Source organism: Gorilla gorilla, chromosome 2, assembly GCF_029281585.2.
Source record: "Gorilla gorilla gorilla isolate KB3781 chromosome 2, NHGRI_mGorGor1-v2.1_pri, whole genome shotgun sequence".
Classification (NCBI taxonomy): Eukaryota; Metazoa; Chordata; class Mammalia; order Primates; family Hominidae; genus Gorilla; species Gorilla gorilla.
This window is the reverse complement of record NC_086017.1, coordinates 134,937,474-134,961,409: the sequence shown is the minus strand read 5'-3', so window position 1 is coordinate 134,961,409 and position 23,936 is coordinate 134,937,474. Positions and strand designations below refer to the sequence as shown.

Sequence of the window (23,936 nt, the reverse complement as noted above, 5' to 3'; positions counted from 1 at the left end):
TGAGAATTAACTGTCTTGGTAATGAAAACTACCATTTAAAGAGTACTTTGTTTGTGCCATGCACTGGGATAAGTATTTCACTTGTAGTTTTTCACTTAACCCCTACGGCAACCCTCTGAGTTGGTACTACCATTATCATCATCACCCCTTTTTACGAATGAAGGAAAGAAGATACAGAGAGGTTAAGCAACTTGCCTGAGGTCACAAAGATAAGGAGGATTCACATCTAGTGGTCTCTTCTCCCTTCTCCCAGTCTATAATCTTCATCAGTGTGAAGTTCCGATGCCCTTCTTAACGCCCTCATCTCAAGTCTGGGCTCCCACTGGCCTGTTTCTCAGTGCTAGTGAGAAACTGCTTTTAGTGTGTGCTGGTTTGGTTTCCTCCATCTTTGATTTCTCCCCTGATAAGGGCCCTGTTTCACCTGCTCTGTGCAGCTGTCTGCTTCCACCTGGTATTGATCTCCCGGCACACCAAGACTATTCCTCATAGAGATGAATACACCTTGGGCTGTATAGCAAGGCTTCCCCAGGGCCATCTTTTCCATCAGGAGTTTGATCTCATTCTTGCCAAAACCTCTTAAAGAAGCCAAAGCTTTTAAAAATAATATTCAACGTTTTAAAAAATCAATTACCAAACAAGTTCACAGTGGCTTTTCCTTACAAAAGAACATCTGGATTTGTGTCACATTATCAGAAGACTTTAATTGCATTAATATTTGATAAAATGTATTAAGTTCAGATTAACCTGAGAAATAAAACTGATTTTCTCTTTTCTTTCCACTAACTGCAAATTCTGTACCAGCTCTATCTGTAGATAATCAAAAAAGGGAGCTATCCTCAGGATAGGTATTAATAGTTCCGTGAAGCTAAGAGGTGCATAGGGAGGAACTAACTCAGCATTTACTAAGCACCTACTGTGTGCACCAGATATGATGTTATATATTTTACATGTATGAATTAAATAATAGCTCCAGAGCAACCCCAGCACATAGGTCTTACTGTGCCCATTTTATAGATGGGTAAACAAGCTCAGAAAAGTCACATAAATCAGGCTAAGGTCAGTGGCAGAGCTGAGACTTGAGCCTGAGTCTGTTTGCCCCCAGCTTCTTACTGCAGGAATCATTCTCCTTCTGCACTGCTTCTCAGAGAGTTCTATCAAAAGCCCTGCAAGACAGGGCTTAACTTGTATTTGACTAGAGTACTGAGCTTGATGAAAAACCCAGCAAGAAATGAGATCCTGTTATACAGATGCTCCCCAAATGACCCTGTGCTCCCGATTCCCAGCTGGGTCATACATGTCCCCAGAAAAACAGCCTTTCTTTACTTTCCATGGGTTTGCTACTTGCCTCTGTTTCATTCTTTCTCTCTCTTCTTGACCCCCCTCCCCTCTCTGCTGTGTCTTTCTGCATGTCTGTTTATGTCTCTATGTGTATTTATCTCTCTCAGTCTCTCATACAAGCATACACACACTCAGGATACCTCGATCCAGCAGCCGGAGCAAGCGGAGATACCAGAGATACCACTGGTCCCAGAAGCGGTCCGTCATCCCACCCTGAACTCATCCTTCACAGCCAGTCCCCTCGGCAGAGCCTCATCCCACCACCGCTGACTCGAGGAGGCCGGAATCACTTGACGCTGGGCTCGCACACAGCCTGCTCTAAGCAAATGCCTGCCTGCAAAGACAGCCACCAGTCCTCCCACACAGAGGCTGACTGTGCCGGGAGCCGGTTTCACAGCAACAAAGGAACAAGTGCAGAACAACGCCGTGTGCAGACCGAGCCTGCCTGGACCCAAGGGGAGGTCGGAGATGCGTGGGAGGGAGTCAGGAAGGGTTTTCGCAAAGACGCGAGGTTTGCAGTGGTCTTGAGAATGAAAATCCACAGTCAAGTCCATGTCTTAAATTTTTTTCCAGCATCTCCTGCCATCCTGGCTTCCATACCTCCCACACCAGAGGCCAGTGGCTCCTCCAATAGAATATGGGATGGGAAGCCAGAAGCTCGGCCATTTTGGACTTTGAGGCCAGTCCAGGAGCCTGGGAGCCTTACTGCCTCACTGCCTCACTGTAGGGACCACTGGCTCTCCTTGCCCAAGACTGCAGGACCTGCATGACTGGTAAAAGGCCACAGATGCTTTTTCCCTACGTCCCTTCATGGAACGTTTGTTATAGTAGAGACAGCATGGGCTTTGAAGTCACACAGTCATGGGTCCAAATCCTGGTTGCCACTTAATACTTGCCTGGCCTGGATCAAGTTATTCAGCTCCCTGTGCCTCAGCTTCCTCCTCTGTAAACCAGAGAGAACAGTATTTGTGAGCCTCAAAGCAAAAGAAGAATATAATGTTTCTGGTGTTGCACCTGGTAGATACTGGTAGATAGAAGGTTCTCCCTTACCTCTCAACCCCTCTCCCTCTTGCCAGACTTTCAGTTCCCCACACGTTCATACATCCCACGGTTTTCTATCCCCAGGACTTTGCTCCTGCCCTTCCTGCCAATAGCATGCTCTCCCCACTCTCCACCTCATCATGGCCAAATCCTCCTAATTTTTCCAACAAATAACTCAAATGCCACAGAATCCAGGCAGACTTCCCTGATCTTCCTTCCTTTATATTTTATTTTTTTCTTTCCACCTTCTCCTTCGTATATGACTCTTCTCCCTTACTTGCCCATGAACTCCATCTTTGTATCCCTCAAAGAACCCTGAACTTCACAGTTACTCGAGTGATTACTAACTAGACAAATGAACATGCAAGGGCATCTGAGTCCCCGATACAATGTTATTTTCAAGGCAAGGAGAAGAGTAAGCTGCAGAGACCTCAGCCCCTGGGCATTGTCTAAGGCCTTTGGGGCATGACAGGGTGCCCAGTCCTTGCCCAATCACAGCCCCTCTTACAGTGGGCCAGCCTGTGTCCCAGGTGACTGGGAGTGCTATTCACTGAAATGAAACCTGAGGAGTCCCCAGGTCTAGGATGACCTTGTTCTCCAAGCCTAAAAACTACCCAACAGCCACCTGCACATTCATCACAGCTCTGTGCAGCCTAGGCCATGCCAGCAATGCCTTCTCACTGTCCTAACAGAATGGTGGTCTCCCAGGCCTCCTGGTCTCCATCAGGCAACTGGAGGCATGTCTCCCTCAGCACCAGCTCTTCCTTGGAACTTATACCTCCAAGATAAGAGAGGGTGCAGATTTCTGAAGAACTCAGACTGGGGAGGAGGCACGTCCAGGGGGTAGGAGCTAGGAGGAAGAGGGAGAAAGCAAGCAGAGTCACAACCTCCACCGCCTGCCCCTGCCCCCCAACTGCCTTGTGGTTTCTTCTTAAAGGGCAGCACTGGGTCTCGGCAGAGACATCACCACCCAAGAAGCTACCTCTCAGGCTCTGTTAGCATTATTTTCTTATTACCTTAAATGGACAAGACTCCAGTGTGTAGTTAACACAAGAATGCAAACCCCTCCTCCTCCCTCCAGAGAGAAGAAACCCGGTGTTTCTCCCTTCACGAATAACAAGAATCCATCGCTCACATGTGGCCAGTACTTTTTTGTTCACAAAGTACTTTCATAACTATCATCTCCTGTTTGCCCTGCAAGGTCTGTAGGATGGGAATCACTTTCTCCAGTATACAGAAGAGAAAATCCATGTTCCAAAAGATTAAATAACTTGTTTAAGGTCAGATAACTCGTAGGTGCCCATCTGTCTCCTCCCTGAGAGTTTCTGGGGGCACTAAGAGATTCCCTGGGAAATTGTGACATGTTTCACTGAGATACGGGAGCCCTCACAGTAGGGCAGGACCTGGGGAAACACTGCTGTTTCCTAACAGGAACCCTGAGGGAGGCCCCTCCAGGGCAGTGCTGACATGCCATGGGCACAGGTTGAGTGGAGGGTCCAAATGTGGCCACTTATTAACTAAGGGCTTTTCATCTTTTTCTTTGGCCCCTGACTTATAACTGCAGAGAGAGTGCATCTCCAAGTAAGAATGCCAAAAAGGCTTTTTCTAACACAACTTGGGAGAAATCTGAAACGGGAGGCTCCCATCGTGGCAGGAGACCTAGACAGAGAGGGGCAGGGGAAGAGCATCTGACTGTGAGGCAGAAAGTCCCAGAGAGTGCTCTAATGGTGCTAGTGCTACAAGTCTCATTCTTGGGGCTGGAGAAAGAAGCTGGCTCTGCTCCCCTCCCTCCAGTAATCAAGGGCAAAACATTCCACACGGTCTCATTTGCAGAGAAAATGAGAATAAAGACTGTCAAGAATAATATGGGTGCAAGCACTTCCCCCGCAAACAGACCTAAGAACATAAGCAATGCCCATTGGGTCAGCCCCAGGGTGAACCCATTCAGCCTGGAGTTTTACTCAAGATTGGCTTCAACCCATCAAGCTGGGCTCCTTGGAGCTCCCCAGCCCACCACTGCTCATTTCTCCATCTCCAACAGAGCCTCATAAGTCTTACTTGAAATGCAGCCCCTCCAGAAGTTGAATAAAATGTTCCAAGAGACTGTCAGCATTGCCATTTAACTGTAGTGCAATTAGAAAGGATATTGGCCAGGACACAGCCTTATTAGTAGGTTTTTGTTGTTGTTTTTGTTTTGTCTTATACAATGCTTCCACAGTGGCTCCTTCTTTCATCATGGTCAAAGCAAGCACAACTATTCCCGTTCACATGTTTCCTCCAGCCCACCCAGCTGGCTACAGAGACATGTTTTCCAGGGACAGGCAGTGTCACTAGGCCAGCAACAGCCCATCCACTCCAGAGGGCTGATGCCCATCCGGATGTTCAGCAGTTACTTGATATCACAACATGGATGTGTTCCTTTCTCTTCAATGTTCCTTCTTCTTTCCTTGGCACTGTTCTTTCTCCCTCTCTTCACCCACCCCAACTTGAAAACACTGTGTTCCCAATCAGATAAAGCCAGCACAAGTGTATAGAGCAGAAGGCAAGCAGCACGGAGGGAGGAGAGAGCCAACCATATCCCAAATCTTTCCCACTCATCTCCTGGGACAACAATGGCCACTGTCCTCTCAGCAGCACTGGCCCAACTCCTCAGACACATGGACCTATCTGGCAAGTGAAGGCAATACAGGAGGTAGCATAGTTGCTGGTATCTGCAAACCAAAGTGAAGACCGTCCACAAACATACTGATCTCCCTCACCCTGCCCCAAGAAGCGGGCTCCACCTGGCTACCATTTTGCCCTGCAAGCTGTGCTTCAGTTGTAACATGAATCAAACACTCCAGCAGACAGCATCCTCAGTCACCTCCCACACCACTTCTGTCCCCTTGGCGATTAGCGCCCAAGTGGTGGAGTGGAGCCCGTGGCAACACATTCTCAGGGATACCATTTCAAGGGTGGGTTGGACCCCTGCCAGTCTCTCCCATGACAGCTTAGTGTCCCCAGGTGAACGGGCTTCTTAGGTCCACACCTGAGGACAGTATCTACAGCAAGTAAGTATCACCTAGACACTGAAATTCAAGTCCACCCTCCCAAGAGGCCCTTTCCAGCTAACCTCACACATTCTCTATCTCAGAGGTTCTCAAAGTTTAATGGGCAGCAGAATCACCTTAGAGGGTTGGTTATCCATGCAGATAATGAGGCCTCACTCCCAGAGGCCTGCATTTTTAACAAGCTCCCCAGAGAATTCTGCAATGGTGATCCATCCGCTTCAGTCCGTGCTCTCCTCTCCTACCCTCAGCACCAGCTTCGTGTCACTATCTTGAATTCTAGTGTGTACCCCACCTCCCCCAACACCCTGAGAGTCCAATAGGGAGGGAGATTCTGAGTCCCCCATTAGAGTATGCTCACCTGGAAGGCAGAGGGGCCTCTGTCTTCTCAAGGCCCAGTAGAGGGCCCCACATGGAGGGGTGAGAAGCTGCCAGCCAGGAGGCTGAGAAATCAGCCTCATCTCTCCACAGGCTCCAGAAAGCCTTCGTTCTGCCACAGTTCCACTGCACATCTGTACAATGGCTTTAAATGTCACCTCAAATACCAGGCCAGACAGCAGGAGGGAAAGGCAGAAGCTAATTATTCCTCCTTGCCTCAGCTTTTGTGTAGCTTTCATCTTGCTCACCTCCGACCTCTGCTGAGGATCTTTAACTCTGCCTTGGCTGAGGCATGCCCAGCTCATGGAAGACAACCTTTCACTGCCCTGGGCTCTAAACCACCTTGTTAAGTGGTGAAAACCTGATCCCTCCTTACCCCTTCTCTGGGGGCTTCTAGTTCCCCCAGCAGTCAATAGAACCCCCATGTTGCACTGAATCTCTAACACAGCATGTCACCCCAATACCCCCCACGGCCCACACAAGAGCCAGTCCCCTCTCCTCCTTCAGGACCTTATAAAGCTCATCTACCCTGGGCCCCATGCCCTCTCCACTAGGTCCTTGTGAAAAGTACCATGACAACCTCATCTCATCCAAGGTATTTATGATGAGAGCTTAATATTTAGGCCCTCAGGAAATATTCCTATTTTGGCAAAAGATAAAGCCTAGGTCAAAGGAAGGCATAGAGGAGTGCAGGCCTTAGGTAAGCAGTGGTGGGGGTGGATATCTGCAGTCAGGGAGCAGAGTCCATGACTCCCTTCCCTAGGTCTTCACAGGCATGTCCCTGTGAGGCCATCCTGATAAAGTCAATCACAGAAGCTGGTGCACCTTCCATCCTCCCTCACTGCCCTGACCTCCCATTTCCTACTCAGCATGAACACCTGGTTGGCTGCCTTCCCCAAGGCACCTACATTGCAAAGGAGTTCTTCCTGAAAAAAAAAAAAAAAAAGCAGGTAAATATTTGGAGAGACCCTCTCAGAACTGATCCATGAGGCCTCTGCAATCCAGAGTTCACTATTACCTCCTCTGTTTCCCTCGCAGCCAGTCATGCAGTACCTCCATCTCATTTCCACCAAGAGCCATTTCTCTGCCTATCAAAGGAGATGGTGTTACTTCATGGCCAACAGGAGGCCGTTCACCCCCCAGAAGGTTTGGCTTCTTTTAAATGTTCCTCACTTCTCTCAGTCCCTGAGGTCACCATCAGAGAATCAGGAAGCTAAGTTGCCAGTCACCACAGCTGAAGCCTCACTCCTCAGCCCAGGCGGAGCCCTCCTATGAACCTCTACCTGCTCTCTCCATCCCATGCCCTTCTCCATCCCCTCCAGGAACTTTTCCAGATAGCCCCCCTCAGCAGGTCTGCCCAGTAAAATCAGGCACCATACCATAGGACTAGGATTGATAATAAGGAATGTGAAGTTCAACCATATCAAAAGGAAACCACTGTATTGTCAAATAAATGCTAAATTTTGGGTAGCACATATCTAGAGCTCAACATTTTTTTTTCTACTTAGTCCCTTTTTTGCTTTAGTCCCTTGGGTATTTTTTTTTCTTTTTATGGAAAGTATATAATCTGTGTGTGTTCCACAGGGCCACCCACTGTTAAATCAGAATATCTGACTTACCTGAATGCCCTGACTCCCTACATACACATCAAGCTGGATAATGAAATTACTTGCACACTAGCCAATTTGAATATTCTCTTCCTTGGCTCTTATTTTCAAAAAGAAAAAAAAAAACTATTTGCAAAGATCACTTTACTTTTCAACAAATGAACACTGCTTATGGTTCTTAAAAATAATTGAGTCTCATAAATTCTATAAACCTTTTTATACCTTTTGTACCATTAATTTGCAAGCCTTCGAGGTACTGGGAAAGGGCTGAGGCTTTAGAATAACTTCCCACATCTCAGTTTCTTCATCTTTTGGATGGAGATAAGACTAATCCCATAAAACTTGAACTTTTCATGAGGAAAAAACAAAATAGCATATAAAATCCAAAGCACTACACTTAATACATAGTGGATACTTCATAAAGGTTAGTGCATTCTCCTGCAACAAAAACAAGCTCAGGTCACATTGAAATTCTCAATTCATGGGACCAGAGTTAAAGTCAAGTCACTACTCCAAGTTTCCCAGGCTTCTCTACCTGCCCTTCAGGAGGGGGCAGATTCTTAGAGCTTACGTTTTTTCTAATTCCTGTGACACTCTCCTTCCCTCACTAGGGAAATGAAAATGTCCAGCTGCCCCAACTCATCTGATCTCCTCTTTCTGACACAGGTTGGAAAGTTCCACTGGAGATTCAATTATGAAAACTGTTTTGACTATACCTTGTGACACATGTGGATGACCCTCGGCACTGAGGAAAAGAGAAACTCTACGAAGTTCTTGATGGACCATCCACATAGTGAACAACAATTATTTGGCATCCCGAAAAGTCCACCAATCCTGGCCTCACATCATGCACTCAATAAAGCCTAAAGATACCCATGGGGGAAAAAAAAACTATAAAACTTCAAGAAGAAAAATTTTTATAGTCTTAGGGTGGGATGGTTTTCCTAAGCAAGACACAAAACTCAGTATATTGGCTTATATACACAATTTTAAAATTTTTTTGAAGGATATACAAATCACCAAAGGAGAACAGGAGGCTGAACAACAGTAGTAGAAGGACAACCTTTTACTGTAACTCATCTTACACATTTTGAATTTTGACTCTTGAACTTTATCACCTAACTCTTTAAAAGACGTTTCAAAATAATGGAGTCAATAATAGATACAACTGTTCTTGGCATCTAGCTGCTTTGTTGTGAGAAGGCTAAGCCACATGGAAAGGCCATGTGGAAGAGAACTACAGATGCTGGTTGAGACCCCCAGCTAGTCCCAGCCCCCTCCCAGCCACCAGAGGAAGCCTACCCTGGAGCTGCCAGCTATCCCAGCACCCCAAAAGACACCACATGGAGCAGAAGAACTGCCTGGTAAGCCCCACAATTATGAGAATGATAAATTGATGTTCTAAGTCACTAAGATTTAGGGTGGTTTGTTACAGTGTAACAGGTAACAAAACAGAGTCATTGGTGCATGCAGAGCAAAGTAAAGCCCCATGATTCAATGAGATCGCCAAGGAGATGTTGAAAATGATTGTGCCTTCTTTCATCTAGAAGGCAAAAAGCATGGTTAGTCTCAGGACCACATCTATTTATTAATAGCTTCCTCTCTACTCTTAGAATTCTGAAGATGGGGTTGTCACAGAGGGTGCCTAATTAACATGCTTGCTTGAATTATAAAAAGAAATTAGACTTTCTCTGACAGGAAGTAAGTATGTCTAATTTGGCTACTTGCTTTGACAATCAGATTTGCCTTTCCCAATTCATATAAATCCGTAGCTCCAAGATTTTGAAGAAAATACGTTTAAAGCCTATTATAATATGCAACATGCTAGAAAATGTATTATTTGCAACCATTTAAACTCATGGTAAAAAAATGTTTAGGTATCCACTAAAATGCGTGAAGGGGTATAAAGTTTTCAATATTCTTTTAGAGCATACAGAAGCAAAAAAAAGTCTGATGCCCACTGAATGACAGTATACTTTCACAAAGAAACACTATGCAGCTATGAATAAAGAATGATGAGGCTTTCTGTGAATTGATATGAAAAGATCTTCAAGACATACTGTTGGGTTAAAAATGCAAGGCATAGAGCAGGATAGTTAGTATTCACCTGCTGTTGATCAGAAAGGGATAACTTAAGTATGAATTCTGATTTGCTTATATTTACAAAAAGAAATACTGGGAGGGTTCCCGAGAAACTAATACTGATGGTTACCTATGGGAAAAGTGGCTTGGTAGACAGGTATAGGGGTCATATAAAGACCTATTTATTTGTACTAATTTTTGAACACTGTGAGTACATTATATTTTCATATATTTTAAGTCCTCACAGAATAAAATAGTAGATAAAGTTGCAAAAACATGAATGTTAAAAGATAATGCAGGAAGTAAATATTTGCCATGTTTGCAACAATAAATTATACAAAGGGTTAATATCTCTAATTTACAAAAAGTTCCTAGAAACCATTAAGAAAAAGTTAACAACCTGGTATAAAAATAAGTAAAGATTATGAACAGGCAACCCACAAATAAGGAAATATAAATGACTGATAAAAAGTAAAAAGATGCTGACCATTACTAATGATCAGAGAAATGCAAGTAAGCAATAACAGCATGCCACATTTTACCTATAAGATTTCCCCCAGCAAACACACACACACACACACACACACACACACACACACACACACACACACACACACACAACAAAACAACCAACCTAGTAGGAGACTAAATTGATATAATAGTCTTATAAGTCAATTTGGCAGTACAATCAACATTTCTAAAGCATGTAGCCTTCAACCTAGCAATTCTTCTAAGATTCTCACCTACTGAAATATCTGTACTTATACACACATTGCAGTGTATTCTATAATAGAAAAAAAAAAGGAAAGAAAAAACCTAAATGTCCCACAATAAGGAACTAATAAGATAAACTATGACACAGCCTACATTATACTTAGAAACCATTAACAAGAGCAAGCAGTTTAATATGTAGTAACATGAAAGGGTTCCATGATCTATTATTGAATGAAAGGATATGATTTGCAAAATAATTGGAAACAATTTGTATTATCCCGCTTTTTGTGAAAATAGATATATAAATATATACATACACACTATCAATATGTATTTCACTATGCATAGAAGAGTTCTAGCAGGATATACATATACCTAACTATTAACAGTAGTTATCCCTGAAGAATGAAGAAAGGTAGAGAATTGTGTTTTGTAAAATTTTATGTTCTTATAGTTTTTTTACTATAAGCACTTGTTACTCTGGTAATTTTCAAAGCATTTAAATATTGAAGCTGCTACTAAAGTAGCGGCTCAAATCTTTTCTGAAAAAGGAGGTGCTCCCTCAGGACCATGGCAGCAATTTCCTTCTCTACCCCCTACTCATAAGGTCTAGAATGTGAAATGGTCTTCAGAGAACCCACAGGTCACAGTAAAAAATTCACCCGACTTATCCACCTGTTCAAGTGGCTGGCAGATGGAGTTCTAGCACTATATCATGAGAAAATGCTATTCATTCCCCACTTTGTTCCACATCCCTTATTTACCACAAGAGTCAGGATGGGTTCTCCATAACAAGCATTCAGGAAGAACCTCAACTCCTCTCAGACCATTCATTTGTCAGCCACTTAGACACCTTATGGGACTTTGGTCAGCAATGGAAACTAACGTTTCATCTCAAGTTCCAGCTCTAACCAAGGGGCAGTGACTGTCCAGAGCTTTGTGTTGAAGATTATGTGGCTACTTACAGGATGGATGGGGAAAGAATGGTGCCATCAATTAGTGATGTCTGCCAAGGACAAGGCAGGAAGAACTGTGATACACCAGCTTTCAAGTCAGCCATCCCTGCCCTTGTACAATGGGCTCTGACTCCCCAAACCTCAAGCTTTAAAACCTGCCATCTCTACTTAGAGTTTTATGCATCAGGTAGGGGAAGCTGAAGGTGGTGGGAGGTGGCACAGGGTAAAGTAATGTGAAAGCTGACTGTGACTGTGTCGTTACATGGTACGTCTATCGGAAGACTGTGAAGATGTGGGGTGTCTGAGGGAGGGGAAGGGGGCCCTCACAGGTGGAGCTGTGGCTCCAAACAGCTGCATATGGAAGACTCTGAACATCTGGTTGCACTGCTGGTCTGAGGTAAGCCCTGAGCCTGGATTCCATCTGTCATGTCTAATGGAGTTCCTTATCCCAAAGACTCAGCAATTGTGCCCACGTAAGAAACATGCCTTTCACAATTTTGAAACCTCCAAGTGCCCTGTTAATTGGCAATCCACTCATATTCCCATAACCAAAAACAGAAAAAAGAAGCCAAAGCCAAAAAAATCCCAGAACTTCACGTGTTGTAACTAAAAACACTCAATAAACAAAGCTAGTCCTTGGGCTCCCTTGGGGAGTAACTGTCTAAACATGCTTCTTTCTTTCAGCTGGTGAAAGAGACAGACGTGCTAAAACTGTATGGAGCTCATCTTGAAAGCATTAATTTTTCCAAACACTGATGTGCAGCTCATGTGCTTTTCCTGAGCAAGTGGCAGCAGGCAGTGAGGAGGCTGCTGAGGACACCCCTCCGTGCTGGATCTGACTGTAGCAGCAACAGGGATTCAGAGAAAGTGGTCATACTGAAGCTTGGGGCAAAGTTGGGAATTTGGAAGGCAGAGGCCAAGGCCCAGCCACCATGACCTGTCACAGGGAGGGGCTGCACAACGCCTGTGCACTAAAGACGTGGGGTTGGATTACCATTTACAAACTGGAAGGAAAGAAAGCAGAACCAATGCCTTAACCCCCTTTCAGGCCCACTCCCTCGGGGCCAAGTTGGCAATCAACCAAACTATTCTTCCTCACAGCCTGTAGCTCCAACAACCACACACAGTGGCGGAGCACCAGCAGAGGTCGGCCGTTTCTGGGTATTGATCTTTAAACCATTTTCCTTTCTCCTTCTCCCCATTTAGGGATGGGAATCTACTGTGGAAAATGTGATTTGGTCATCCACAGTTAAACTGTTGTTTGAGCCCCAAGTCCCTTCTCGCTAGGAGGTCAGGGACAACCTTCCTGCAGCCTGTTCACATAGGATGAGACACAACAAAACCATCCACTGAGGCAAGGAATCTCATCGTCTGCCTGACAAAGACAGACTCAACAATTAGGATATGCCAGAAGTTCTGTCAGTCTTAACAAGACAATTTCCAAGTTGATTGTTACCACAAGGCCCATGCATGTCTAACAGCATGCCAGGATTCTCACTGGGAATCGGTGCTACACACACACAGGCATAGTAATTGTTTGGTCACCACTAAGGCTCCGCAGCCAACTCCATTCAAATGCCAATTCTAACAGTTGTGTGAGATCGGGCAAATTACTAAACTTCTTTGTGCCTCCGTTTTCTGTAAAATGGGGATGATAATAGTATTTAAATGACTTCATAAATGTAAGGGGCTTAGAATAATATCTGGCACACAGAAAGCATTATATATGTGTTTATGATTATCATTATGTTGTCAGCCTTCACGTTTCCATGCTAAGCTATCTCTTCCCTTTGGATCCCTGAATATGCTCTTCCTAGGCTTGGAACACTGTTTCCCATCCTGCCTTCATCTAGCTATCTGTGTTAATTCTTCAGGTCTCCAGGAAGCCTTCCTGGCCAACTCAGCTGGGCCAGCCATCCCTGCATCCGCACCCACCACATCTTGTACTTTTTCAACACCATATTAATGTCCCCATATTATCATCTGTCTTCCCACCCAGGTCCTGTTCATTGGTGTATCCCTAGCGCCTGGCACACAGAAGTCACTCAATAAATATGTGCTGAATAAATGAATGGGGAATAGATGAAGGGCAGCTTTCATTCACTCAACAAGCATTTACTAAGTGCCTACAAGATGTCACACCCTGGACTATACCTGGAAATACATGAAGGAACAGAACACCAAGGCTGCTCTCCAAGAGCTCACAGAGTTTCTGCCTTCTAGCAGTAACTCAAGAAAAAAGTGGAGGTGGGTGTAACCCTGCCCAAGGCAGGAGGTCAACCAAGTACCAGAAGGAAGGGGTGCTCTCAGAGGGGAATACAGGTTTACCTAGGATAGGTCTGTTTAACTGGAAACAAGCAGCAGAAGCTTTGATTCTGTTTATCACGCCTGCATGTGAAGAATTAATGTAGCTTTGTACTGATGAAAAATAAAAGGTGGACTCTTCTTTATAAGGGTGGTTTATTTACCCAAGCATCAGTCTAACTCTTTCAAGAGAAACACTGGTTAGTTCATTGCGTTCATGTTGTCTGCATACTATTTTTACCACACTGTAAACTCCTCTGAACCGAAGTCATTGTTTGTCATGATCATATAGTTTATATCCCACCCCACTGCTGCCTTCCATAAGCACCAAGCACCTAACATAATGCCCAGAGTAAAGGGACACTGCAGATTGCAAAAGGGGCACAATTCACTCATTTGGTATCACTTCCCTTCTGCATTCCTCACTATGTTTTTTAGGTTTGTTAGAGGAGTATTTGTTGTTTCTTCTAATTTTCTGAAGCAGAACTGGCACCACCACCACCTCACCCCCCAAATAAAGCCAGCTGTGGGATTCTGGAGAAGAATTACTTGGCTGTAGCTTTGCCAGAGCCCTCCATAGCTCAGGCCCATTGAAGGAAAAAATAGGAAACAGAATTTCTACTTACAGTAAGAAAAAGTTGGAGCAACTTTTCCCTTGGAGATTACATCAAAGATACTTGAGGTTATGTTTTCCATACTAGTTGCCCTAAAAATGAGGGAACACAAGAACTTTTCCTCAATGAAGAATCCAAGCCTGGCTACCTACAGAAGGGCAATGGTGCTGCCAAACCCCAGCCCGGGAAGCCATGCAGCCTGATGCAATTGCAGCTGGGCATCCAGGAACAGCTACACTGCCTCCATGCTCCACCACCTACCCAGAACCCCTGGACCACAGTCTCATCTTCACTACCATTTTGAGGGTCATCTGTGGCATGTCTTATAACAAATTTCTAAGCTAGATAAAAGTAAGTTAGAAATTAACCTGCTTATCATTTCTATTCTTTTTATGATGATGCAAAGTAAGCCAGTAAGGCTGTGACTCAGGGAAAGTCCTTTAACCATGTTTACAGAGACAACTTTGTGAGGATGACTACATGTCAATGCACACATACATGCACTAGGCCTGTGGATGTCTGTGTGAGTATACCGCTGTTTTTTGTTTGTTTGTTTTTGTTTTGAGGTTGTTTTTTGTTTGCTTGTTTTTTCTGAGACAGGGCCTCATTCTGTCACCCAGGCTGGAGTGCAGTGGCTTGATCTTGGCTCACTTTCAGGCTCAAGGGATCCTCCCACCTCGGCCTCCTGAGTAGCTGGACTACAGGTGTGTGCCACCACATCCAGCTAATTTTTGTATTTTTAGTAGAAACAACATCTCCCTATGTTGCCCAGCCTGGTCTTGAACTCCTAGGTTCAAGCGATCTGCCTGCTTCAGCCTCCCAAAGAGCTGGGATTACAGGCGTGAGCCGCTGTGCCCGGCCCCTTTACCTCTTTTATGTTTTGATGGGGTGGGACAAATTAGCCTGAATAACATTAGAAACATAACCCATGAGCTTTTCACTAAAGCAGCTATGTCTCAGCCATCAGACAGTTTCCCTGGGAGACCAACTAGACTGAGAATATATAGGTAAGACAGGCAGCTGGGAGTGGACAGCTTATTTTTTCTTGATATCTTTGAGACTGAATACACTCTTGCATGGAGGTACATAAACACATTGCTCATTAAAGTGTTACCAGGATCTATTTTAAATAACACATGCCCGGGAGCAACGTGTGCTGTTCTCATTTCCCTCCATGACAGTCCCGCTACAGTAGACAGGAGAATGTCATAGAAGGTGAGTCTGGATTTCTGCTAAGCCTTTTACAAATGTCCTCCATGAAATTCTTGTATATAAGATGGTAAAAAATGAATGGGATGAGCGTATAGTTGGGTAGAATTGCTGTAGATAAACTGCACGGACCAAAGTGTTTGTTAGGAGCATACAGTGAGCTTTAGGTGGAATGCAGGTCTCTGGTAATGGCCACAGAGCTCCTCCCTTGATTGTCATGTTTGACTTTTAAAACAATCGTTTCCTTAGATCAGGAGATCAAAGATATGCTTATATTATGGGCAGATGATGCAAAACTGGTATAGTGGGCTTAATATTATAATAGATGACCAAAATCAAGACATAAAATTATCTGGGCAGATTCGAACACTAGGTCAAAATTAACAAGGGCAAATTTCATGTCTGAGATCTACAGTTTAAAATAAACATATATGTATCACTCACCCAGTCTTTTGTATCTACCCTAGAGAAGCACTTGTACATGTGTACAAGGAGACGCTGTTTATGATGATTTTAAACACCAGAAATAATCGAAGAATTGCTAAGAAAACTATGGAATATCCACACTGTGAAATATACTATGCAGAAGATTTCCAGGACATGCTGCATGCAGAAAACTTGCAAAATGATATGTTAACCTCAAACACACATACATAATTTACACATTTCTGATGATATCTATCTATCTATGTAAACGCACAGAAAGATCTGGAAGGACCCCTAATAACTAATACCAGGATCTACCTCCAAAGAGAAACTGAGTTGGTATGGAGTTCAAAAAGGCTTTGGCTTTACGAGTAACCTCTGAAATTTAGAATGTATTTGTGTTAAACTTGTGTCATTAAGCTTTCTTTTTAAAGTACAGCCTTGCTTTTAGCTTTTTTAAAAAAAGTTTTACAGTGTGGGAAAGGATACAAATTCTTGGGCTTTCAGTTACCACAAACCTAAGAGGAGTCAGCATTGTGGAAAGGCTACAGAAAGCTAACTCATACTATACAGAAGGTGTTAGAAGTTTGGTGTTCAGACAGCCTGCAAGTACTAGAGTTCACTAAGCTGATCTTGTCTGGAACACTGGGTTGGATCCAATTCTGGCAGCAGGAACACTGGCAACATAGAATGCAGCTAGAAGAAAGAAATGCTATGGGGATTCTGAGAAGCATGACATCAGAATAATAAATATGGAACTACGACTGTTTAACCTGAAGACAAAAAGATTATGGGGAAACAAACACGTTCCTGCAAATATTTGAAAGCTTATTATATAGATGAATCACTAAACTTGTGAGTTTTTTCCAGAGGTAAACATGAAGACAAATAAATACAAGTGACTTTTCTATTTAAAAATAAATAAAAAGAAAAAACATTCTAACTAACAAGAATGAAAGACAAAATAGCCTGTCAGGCCAGATCATGAGCTCTCTGTCATTGGAGGCATTCAACTAAAATACTTATATAAAAAGATGTTGGGTTTTATCATAAGAAAAACTATGTAATCTTTAATATCTCCAACAACTCTATGTTCTATGATTCCATATTTTGACTGCAGAATCAATTTTCAATCAATGTATAGTCTCATCAATTCCAAATCCCACAGGTGGTATACTCTACCACCAGGTGGCAGTAGATGTCTTGGGCTCTCGGTCCTAAATGTTAGGTGTGGATAAAAAGAAGCACAGTTTAATACCTTTAAAAATAAAATAATAAAATAAGAGAACAGAGTACAAGCATTAAGCCAAAAAAGTAATCCCTTTTAAAGAAACATGTAAGTATCATTCATAATCTTTCTGATTATCCATCACAATGATTATTAATCCATTTGTTTTCCTCTCGTACATTTCTTTTGTACAAGGTCTACAGAGACCCCTTATCTTCCGTGGCCTCCTCTCTCTGGTATCAAGTTTCCTGACTTGTATACAGTTTCTCATCCCCATATCTGTCCTTGATGCAAAAATCCCCTCTGCTTCCTCTGCAGCTGCAGATCATGTTTGCTACTACAGTCTTTCTTCCCGACCCAAGAAGAACTATCTGTAGGGTCAGAAAAACACCCCAGCCTCTTCCTGCTTCTAGCCTTCCTGCTCTGTATCCACACAGCTGAAGCCACAAAACAAGCAAGCAACAAACAAAAACAGAATAGGCCCCACCCTGACAGCATGAAAGTATATGATTATCTTTTCCCAGATAGAAGAGAATAATCTTCCACCCAGCTCTTAAAAGAGAAAACTTTCTGTCTCCAGCCACAGCTGTTGGCTTGGTAAAAGTTGAATACAATCAACAACCCTTGTCCCAGTCCCTAGAAACCTTCAAATGTTAACAACTGCCTTGGTTGAGAGTGAGAGATCACTTCAGAAAACCTAGTACTAAGGAAGTATTTCTGTAAGTGCTTGCGAGTAAATGCAAATAAAACAAGATTTTTTAAACTGAGACTTAAAGCAATTTTACTATGTACCTGAGTCAAGGTTCTACTCATCTTTCTAGTCTCAGGTGAAAGACCTCTTCTTCCAGCAAGCCCTCGAGATGTTAGGACTATGTTTGCTGTCTCTGCTATGTGCTCCCATATCCTCCTCAGTGTCTCCCGTCACAGCCCTGTACCTCCCCAACCACAGCCCTGTACCTGCCCTGTCACCATCCTTACCACATGCATTATGGCCACTCTACCAGCCTGTTTCCCCATTACACGACAGGGCCTAGACTGTACCTGATGCTTTTACCACTGAGCCCCTAAACACAGTAGTACCCAATAAATATCCATGAGGCTATTATAAATACATTATCAATTAACTAATTCATATGGAACCCAAGTCTAGGCAGCTGTTTCACTGAGGTAAATATCCATTCCAGAAACACTTTGTGTCTCTTATGCTAGTATAGTACAGAATGAGTCAGACCCAGGTCCTGCCCTCAAACAACATACAGTTGAGTAAGGAAGTCAAGACAAGTACACAAATACCTACAGCACAAAATATATAAAGGAGCACCACAAAAAGATGAATATTAGAGGATGGAAAAACAGGAGCAAAGGCACAGAGATCACCAAGTAGTTCAAGTCACTGGAGCTAAGCCTATGGGACAGGTAATACCGGGGCCAGAGCGTAGAGGTCCTTGAATAATACCTTTGAGTAGTCGGTATATGCCAGGCTAACTGCTTTACATTCATGATCTCATTTATTCGTTGAAACAATTCTATGTAAAACCCCCTATCACAAAGAAGCAAACGGGTCCACAGAAGTCAAGAAAATTGCCCATGATGTCACAGTTGATAAGTGGCAGAGCTGGGATGCACACCCAGGCCAGCCTTATGACCATGGCAGCAATGCTGTGATGCTCTGGAGCCTGGGATGCCAAGTTAAGGAGTTGCTACTTTATCCAATGGGAGCTACTTTGAGCAGGAGCATGCCAAGGTTCAAAGATTGTGCTTGGGAAGACGTATCAGACGGTAATGGGGAGAATAGATTGGGAGTCAGGTTTGAAGCCTATTGCAATAGTACCAATGTTGTATCATTAAACTTCTGAACTGGAGAGTGGCAGTAGGACTGGCAAGGGGATTCAGAGCTGAGAAGTTCCAGAGGAAGAGCGGGGACAATCAAGGATGATCCCAAGCTATGCACCTGAATGACTGGAAGGATGCAGATTTGGAAGTGGCCCTGCATATGTGCATGCCATGGGAAAGAGTAGGAATGAATGAGTGGCCCTGCATATGTGCATGGCATGGGAAAGAGTAGGAATGAAGAGTAGGAATGAATGGCCTTAAGTCCTCAGGAGCCCCAAACCAGGGGGCAGCCTAAATCCTCTCCACTCTCTTCCTCTCCCTAAGCATTGCTGCTACCTGCAAAAGCTTCCTGAATTCCCTGAGCCTTCCCACCCATTTGGGGCATCTGAGCTCAGCAACTCACAAAAGCAGAGGGATAATAATGCGACATGAGACATCACACAACCATGTCCACCCAGGTCTACTCTCCTCTGGCCAGCCTGACCCAGCACAGGCAATGTCTGGTCCCAAACCAGCACCAAGAAGTGGAATAGCAGCAGACAGGAGTTAGAGGCCACAGGTAGTGATTCTGACTCCTTCACTGACTCCCTGTAACCTTGGACCAGAAGCTTAACTTCTCTGGATCTGTTTCCTAATCTGTAAACCGAGGAGTTTGAACCAGAATCAGAAGCTGCAAACTAGGGGCACACAGGACAAACTCATCTTGTGAATGGACTCTGACCAACACAATGTCTTTTAATTAGCTTCAACATTTAAAAACTGGGCCATTTCACAAAGAAAGTGCATATTTGCCGCTGTTCTTGAAGCAGGAAGGTCTGGCAACATGGAGCCCACATTCCTACATGGCATCAATCAGCTGGGGCTGAGTGGCTGCTGGGACACCACCCTCCAGTTTGCCACAGTCCCCACCACCCCTACTGTCCCTGATTGCTGCCACTCATCATCTATACATGGGTCATTATGATCTTTTATGCTAATGGTCTGGCCTCTGTAGGGAACTGAGTTCACAACCTCTAGAGAAAATGATCTAAAATATCATCATTGCAAGACTCAGGAGTTGGGGACATTAAACAGAAGCACAGAGGAGTTGGGAGTGATTTTCCCTCAATGGAAGATGCGGGCTCCTCCGAGGAGCAAGGGCTTGCTACAGTGGATGAAGGTTCATTAACACGTGTGTCAGGCCTGCCCACCGCCCCACACCACACCCTCAACAAGGCACAAGGCCAGATGACATCAGCCTTGGACACAGTCAGAGAAGCCCCATCATGAAGCAATTTGCTTCCCCAGCCACTCTAATTTAACAATTAGCTTAACAACTCTGGTCAGGCACTTGCTGCTGGAGTGGAGAAATGATCCTGATCAGCAGAAGCTTCAGCCTAGAAGCTTTAGGAACTCCCTTCCTATCCCCCCACCCTAGCTGCCCTTGTTTCCCTTGGGTCTGCATCTCCTGCTCACACAGATAGATATTCTAAATATCTCCAAAGAGGTTTCACCTTCTCCTTGAGCTTCCCAATTGGGCTCCTTAGAAACTTTCCAGCAAAATTAGTTTCTCCTGCTGCCACTTCAGCCCATTCTCTTAGTCTGTCCTGCAGAGATTCTGGCCTCATCGCAGGAAGCATGTCAGGCCAGTAGCGAGATGGCATGTGGAAGGAAGCCTGCACATAGGCCACACGCAGAGACGGGTATACTCACAAGGCTGGCGACCTTGGGCCGTCCTTGGTGCAGATCCTGACTCAGAGCACAAGCCTCAGAAACAGAGTTTGCCCTGACTCAGACAGCATGCTCAGCTCCGAATCTGCATTGCCAAAGGGCCTCTTGGTAAGAATGCACAATATTCCCTCTCTACAGCTTGTGCTGCTCCTGCCTCAAGCTGCACCCCAAACCTGAATGCCAAATTTCAGAGAAAGAGAGCGAGATTATTAAGGGGACGTCAAAAGGAAAACTTTATAAAGTCACAGTCTATTATTTTTAAATACAGTATTAGAATTCCAGGATAGATGGGGTGAAGCCAGCGCCTAAAATAGCAGACCCTCAAGAAAGCAAACATCCCTGCATGACCAGATAGAGATTTCACAGAGAACCTGGAGAAAGAAATGGCTCATAAAAATGGAACAACAACCAGGAAACTAATCAGACCAAAAATAAACCTGAAAGATGCCAATGCCAAGGTCAACCCCAAAGGTTATTTTGTTCCAATGGGGCCAAATCAGTGGAACCAGTTGATGATACTCTTAGTACAAGTGGTGTCCTCAAGAATGAAAATCCTTCCCAACTTGCCCTCCTTGATGGACAGGAGCGAGGTCAGGGTTGAAACTGCAGTGAGGGCATGAGAACCTGACTGACAAATGAAGTGTAAATAAATCACCAGAACCATATGGCACCCACCTGGGAGTCCTAAAGGAATTCAAGGGTGAAATTGTGGCGAGGCTGCCCAAAATGTGTAACCTCTGATTACAAAGTCACTCATGCTCTAGAACTGGCAGAGTGCCCATGTAGCCTCCATTCATATGAAAGGATCCAGGGAGAATTCTAATTTTCATACCAGGAAAGTAGGCAGGACATAGCTTAAGAATAGGACTACTGAGCATGCAAGCAAGCACGATCTATCAAAGAAAAAGACAGTATGGCTCTTATAAAAGCAAAGCTTGTTTGTAATAGTTTTTCAGAGAGTAAATATGAATGTGAACTAATAAAAATCTGTCCATTCACATAAATTTAATTTACATAAAATTTCCAGGATACTATAGTAAAAAGCTTTTTAAAATTGAATAACAATGCAACAGGAAAAACACTTTTTCAGTAAACTACTTGGAGGCCAGAAACAAAATGAAAAAATACACTGACATGTCTACAAATTAAAGAAATTTTTAAAGTGGGGTTCATAAGCCATCATGACACTAGAACTTGTCTTATATAACATTCTTATAATCTGTAGGAGAGAGCTAACGTGAGGTACTCTATGGATCTACACTTTTCCAGGCAGGAGAAAGAAACGCTGATCAAGAGAAATGATAGGACAGTCTTTCCAGGTTCTAAGAGTTGATGTAGAAGAGGTGACTGAGTTTCAGTGTAAGGGATGGATCTACTTCATAATAGTTCCTTAGTCTCCTCTCTCCAGATAAGATCAATTCTGGGCTCCATTCTCTGGACCTTGTGATTGTGGGCTCCAAAACTTACGTATGCCTGGAAAACAGCAACAAATGCAGATTTAACTCACAGAAAATGCTTCTGACTAGACTATCATAGAGATTGTCCACTGAATTTGGTTAAACCCTGACCAGTCAGGCCTGCCATGGCCCTGCCCTTCCTTCTTCATGACAGTGCCCATTCAATGCATGGAACTCCAGATTTAGAAATTCAGGGCACACATTCATAGAAAAGTCATTCTGAAGCTATGAACTGAGAATTCTAAAACAAACAATAGAGTATGATTGGATTTACCCATTCCTTCTATTTTTGTTACTGCATCTCTGTCTTGGGCATATAGCAGGGAGCTGACTGTAGAAATGCAAACCTGAGTAAGCTCAGCACCCCCTGCCTAGCCCCACTGTTCCCTTGTAACCTATCCCATCCATCTAGTCTGCTTCTCCTACTACTTCCAACCTGGTAAGAGGCATTGCAACACTCTTTGCTCTATCTCTGCTATCCAAGTCCATTCATTCCTTCAAAACTACAGGCAACAGAACTTCTCCCCTCAGTCATCCTATAGTATGATGAGACCTTGAAACTTACTACACCATTCTGGGCTTGAGATCAGTGCCTTGATGGAGAAATCAGAGACAAAATACTTCTATGCTGTGTCACCTGCAAAAGCCTATTCCAATAAATTATAGTAGCTATGTCCATAGGTTCGAATCCAGGACCTCCTAATTATGAGTTGAGTGAACTCAGAGATCAATATCCTCATTTGCCAAACAGGTAAAATAGTGTTTATCTACTTAAAAGGGCAATTCTGGGGATCAATTGTGGTAATGCTTATTTTAAAGAGCTTGATATAGTAGCTAGTGCATAATAAGAAATCCATTGATATTAGCTAGTACTAACATGTTCCTAAACAGAAAATTTATTCCTTTTTTATATTTTCTCCTCAGTCTAAATGCAGTTTTTAAAAGGCTACTTAAAAAAACTGGGGGTGACTGATGCTAGTTCTCTGTTCTGCAGCTCTGCGGCTCTCAGTTGTCCCTATAGTATCTTTTTGCACAGTATTTTCTTAGGCTTGTCTATATATTGCTTAACAAATTGTGAAGTCCTTCCTATGTGTCAATGTCATTGCTGCCTGTTCTTGGGTAAAGTTTGCATGGAAAAGGCAGTATGCCTGCAATTTTAAAAGGAGTGGGCCATTTACTGCTTCCAAGAGGCTCCACAGATGGCATTGTTCTTGATTAACCCACAAGGTAAAGGGTGTGTACTCTGAAACTAGACTGGATCAGTACTTTGAGAGCAGATCTATCACTGGGTGAAGATTCGTATTAACCAAGCTCACAAGGCTGATGTATAAGCCAGAAACTCCATATCTTGAGTGCCAAAAGTAACAACGAACCACAACTGCCACAGGACCCTGGAGTGCTCAGTTCACTATAATCAGTGTAGGCTGATGTACTGGGGATGCCAAGCCGTTATCGGAACGTCACATGATGAACATGTAATCAAGGCTTCGGAAGTCTGCAGAACAAGCCATGGTTCAACATCAGCAGGCCATGATGGGATGGACTAGCAAGAATAGTGCTGGTCCTGTTGGAGAACCAAAGGGCCCTGGTGGGCAGCCAGAGTCTGAAGGGGCACCACCAGCTTCTGCTTCAACTTGCCTTTCAGAAGTGCCCTGGCTGGCCAGCACCTTCTACACAATCTTTCTCTAAATTGCACTCAGAGCAATTAATTAGGTTTTATATTACTAAATTACAATCGCATTTCAGCCAATATCCCTGAGATTATTTCCAGGTCACACTGATGGAGTCTTTTGCTTCACGTATTTGCAAAACACCTCCTGGTCCATAGCTACAGATGGTAGATCACATCCATGTGGGATACATGGATGGACCTAATTGAACCCTCAGAGGCAGCTTCATTTCTATTATTTCCAGGTTCCTGGGGGTGTGGGAGGATGGGCTTCACTGTTACCTCCAGGAAACCTCTATGGGCTAAATTCCCCTGGGCCAGGA

General features: G+C 43.9%; 1 protein-coding gene across 26 annotated transcripts in view; it reads right to left on the bottom strand.

The window, feature by feature from the left end:
- Nucleotides 1–23,936, bottom strand: part of KALRN (kalirin RhoGEF kinase) — a 688,751-nt gene that overhangs the window by 625,414 nt on the left and 39,401 nt on the right. For 2 of the 26 annotated variants that reach the window (XM_004036204.5, XM_019023827.4), the window contains exon 1: nt 1,479–1,802. The exons of 18 other annotated variants lie outside the window; for them this stretch is intronic. In XM_004036204.5, coding sequence (XP_004036252.1) covers nt 1,479–1,545 — 67 coding nt within the window. In that variant the 5' untranslated portion in view covers nt 1,546–1,802. Of the gene's footprint in view, nt 1–1,478; nt 1,803–23,936 lie in introns of those variants that run through there. 6 more of the 26 variants (XM_019023825.4, XM_019023832.4, XM_019023837.4 and 3 more) reach the window with 6 other exon arrangements.